The sequence below is a fragment of the Limulus polyphemus genome, unplaced genomic scaffold, assembly GCF_000517525.1.
Source record: "Limulus polyphemus unplaced genomic scaffold, Limulus_polyphemus-2.1.2 Scaffold2769, whole genome shotgun sequence".
Taxonomy (NCBI): Eukaryota; Metazoa; Arthropoda; class Merostomata; order Xiphosura; family Limulidae; genus Limulus; species Limulus polyphemus.
Window position 1 is genome coordinate 36096 of NW_013668379.1, and position 3555 is coordinate 39650.

Sequence of the window (3555 nt, forward strand, 5' to 3'; positions counted from 1 at the left end):
TGTAGGTATGTATATGTGTGTGTGTGTGTGTGTGTGTGTATATATATATATATATATATATATATGTTATTGGCTTATATTATTTTGATGTAATTAGATAAACACTCCTGGTTCAAATACTAAGTAGTTTAATGTATTTAGTGCAGACATTTATATCAAGATACAAATGGTATTCCATGTAGCTGAGATATAGATATATAAAGAAAGTGTATATATCTCTAAATGGTGTGTATAGGGTTTTTTATGCTTCTCACTAACATTATATTGTAAACAACATAAAACTTCCATAAAAATCAGTAGCACAGACATGGTGATATGAAATTGTCTTATGTTGTTTCTATTTCTGTCATTTTCAATATACAGTATAACTGGATGGACACTTTCTGTCATTTTCAATATACAGAGTAAGTGGATGATCACTTTCTGTCATGTTCAATATACAGAGTAAGTGGATGATCACTTTCTGTCATGTTCAATATACAGAGTAAGTGGATGATCACTTTCTGTCATGTTCAATATACAGAGTAAGTGGATGATCACTTTCTGTCATGTTCAATATACAGAGTAATTGGATGGTCACTTGCTAAGAACTGTTTGAATGATGGTTTAGCTGATCACACATTTATTCTTAACTATATTCTGGATATGATTGAATGTCACATTTACTTTGTTATCTCAATAAAAACACACAAGCATAATTAGAAAATAATTCTATGTTTATAGTTTAGCAAAACTAACCTGTAAGATAACAACACACACTGATGGAGACCATCTCTTACTTTCTGTACATGTGAAAACATCCCTTGTGTTTTATGAATAATGATTGAGAATCTTTTCTGTTAAAGGCCTGATGTTTCTGAAGAAGAAATCAAAAATACCTTTACACAAACTGGAGGGGTTGTTGTTGCCTTCAAATTTTTCCCGTATGTACAGTTATTCATATAATTTAATTTTAAGTAAATTTTAAGAATGAAAATTTTGATTTTTGTTTGTCCTTTAAATGACAAATGAAAAGGTTTCAGTTTTAAAAAATGAACCTTTAGATGTATCCTCATATTGTAAGTATACAAGTAATAAAAAAACAATTTAGCAAAAATCTCTTCATAAGTATCTCGTAAGTAGTGAGTCAGTCTTACAAGCTTATGGTTATTAGCCACTACAAGACTGTATAGCACTATTTGGTTTAAATGCTTTTATTCAAATCTGAATTCATGCATCTGACAGGAATTCAACATTTAGTTGTAGATAAAAGTTATTCTTGGAAAGATTTAGCTACTTATGTAGTGATTTTTGTATGGTTTTGTGTATGCATCCCTACCTTGTTTCCATACTTTTTAGCATTGCCATCCCTACATCATATGTAATTTTTGCAAAAAAATTTTTATTGCTTGTTTTCCCTCTTTTCTTTTTTAAACAATTTGTTGAAGTAGGTTGATAAGTGAACATTTGTTTTATTTTTATAATTCAATAGTAATATATATATTGTTAATATCATGTCAGCTTCTTTAATTTTGGATTACATTGGGGCCAGTGAAGCTGGAATGGTTTCTCCAGGACAGTACAAGTATCCTGGAGCACTGGGCTGAAATTAAGGGGATACTTACAGAACCCACACCTTCCAACTTCACCCCAACTCACTGAATGTGCATATAATCAACTCCACCACATGCTAGGGTCCTGTCGATTAATAGGGAGAACATCACACAGATCCTAGATCATGAAGTATGATACCATGCATACACACACAGCTGCCAGGCTCAGCCCCACTGAAAATTTGAAGAAAAGTAGACTGCTATGTAATGTATTGTTTTGATAATTAAGGAACTGGTGTTTTCAAACTTAGACATCAATAACATCTACACAGATCTGTCAGTTGCATAAATACTTGATACTTTGAATATTAACTTAGATTATTCTTTATTTATTTATTTATTTTTACTGAAATTGTTTTGGCAGATATGTTTGTGAATGAAAAGTCACAAACAGTCCTTATATAAAAACAATTTATGCTGCCATCTAGCAACCAGAAATGAAACTTTTTTATGAAACATTGAAATAAAACATGTTTACAAACTGAACTCACTGCTAAATAGTAGTTTTCCTTTTTATTATTTCCCCACAAAAATACATGTGGTAAAAGAATATGATAATATTACTGTTATACAAGCTGTAAAACAATAATGGCAATTAGGTGCTCAAATAAAGCTATAACTCAACTTTAGGAATTATTTGTAAGCATCATAAAGTAATAGATTGAATGAGGTAGCCATTTCTTTCCCCACCCATCTCTACATACTAAGCACTATCATAATTTGAATCACTTTGAATTAAACATTGTTATGCATGATTGTAGAAATCAGTAGTGTCTAATCAGTTGATAAAATGTTGAAAATATCTGAAAACCAAATGGTAGAACTTGCTTGTATGTTTTACCCCCTTATTAATTCTCTTAGTATATAAAGCATAAACTTGTTAAGCTATACTACATAAATATCTTCAGCTGTTCTCAGTGAAAACTATGTTTTGTTTGTTGTTTAGTGCAAACCTATAAAATGGTCTATCTGTGCTGTGGCCACCATGAGTATGAAAACCTGGTTTTAAGTGGTGTGAGTTCCTAGAGTTACGTAAGCCTCTGGGGGGCAACATCTTATCCTATGAGTAATGTTTCAACATTATTCTGGTACTAGTCACTTTAGATCATGAATTATATTTGTCAACAGTATCCCTTCTACAGATCATGAATTATATATGTCAACAGTACCTCATCCATGCATCATGAATTATATATGTCAACAGTACACATCATGAATTATATATGTCAACAGTACACATCATGAATTATATTTGTCGACAGTACACATCATGAATTATATTTGTCAACAGTACACATCATGAATTATATTTGTCGACAGTACACATCATGAATTATATTTGTCGACAGTACCTCTCCCCAGGTCATGAATTATATTTGTCAACAGTATCCCTTCTACAGATCATGAATTATATATGTCAACAGTACACATCATGAATTATATTTGTTGACAGTACACATCATGAATTATATTTGTCAACAGTACACATCATGAATTATATATGTCAACAGTACACATCACAAATTATATTTGTCGACAGTACCTCTCCCCAGGTCATGAATTATATTTGTGAAATAATTTATATTTTGAACCACAACTGTTCCTAAACACTTTACTAATAGGTATGACAAAAATAAGTCTTACCCGAAGAAAGACATAACTGCCATATCTGTGCTAAAAAAATATTTTATTCAATAATGAAATTAGCAGCTTAGAAATGAGAATATATATATGTACATATTACTAAACTATATTAAGATATATTTTGCAAAAATTACCATGGTACCTAATGCTTTGTGTTGGTAAAGCATGAACTACAGATCAGTGGATTGTGTGACATCACAATAAGACTGACCATAATCTTTAACAAGGCCATCGGCAGCAGTGTGTGTGTGTGTGGCACACCTTATAAGAAGTTATTACTTAAAAGAAACATGTGTACGGCCATTAAAGAAATATTTTT

At 31.1% G+C, this 3555-nt stretch overlaps 1 protein-coding gene across 1 annotated transcript in view; it reads left to right on the forward strand.

Annotated features, from left to right (window-relative positions):
- LOC106467861 (polypyrimidine tract-binding protein 1-like) overlaps positions 1–3555 on the forward strand; it is a gene marked incomplete at its 5' end in the record, with an annotated part of 42153 nt that overhangs the window by 34309 nt on the left and 4289 nt on the right. Inside the window, one exon of the mRNA XM_013928240.2 lies at positions 846–923. Within this exon, the coding sequence (XP_013783694.1) occupies positions 846–923 (78 nt within the window). The remainder of the gene's footprint in view (positions 1–845; positions 924–3555) is intronic.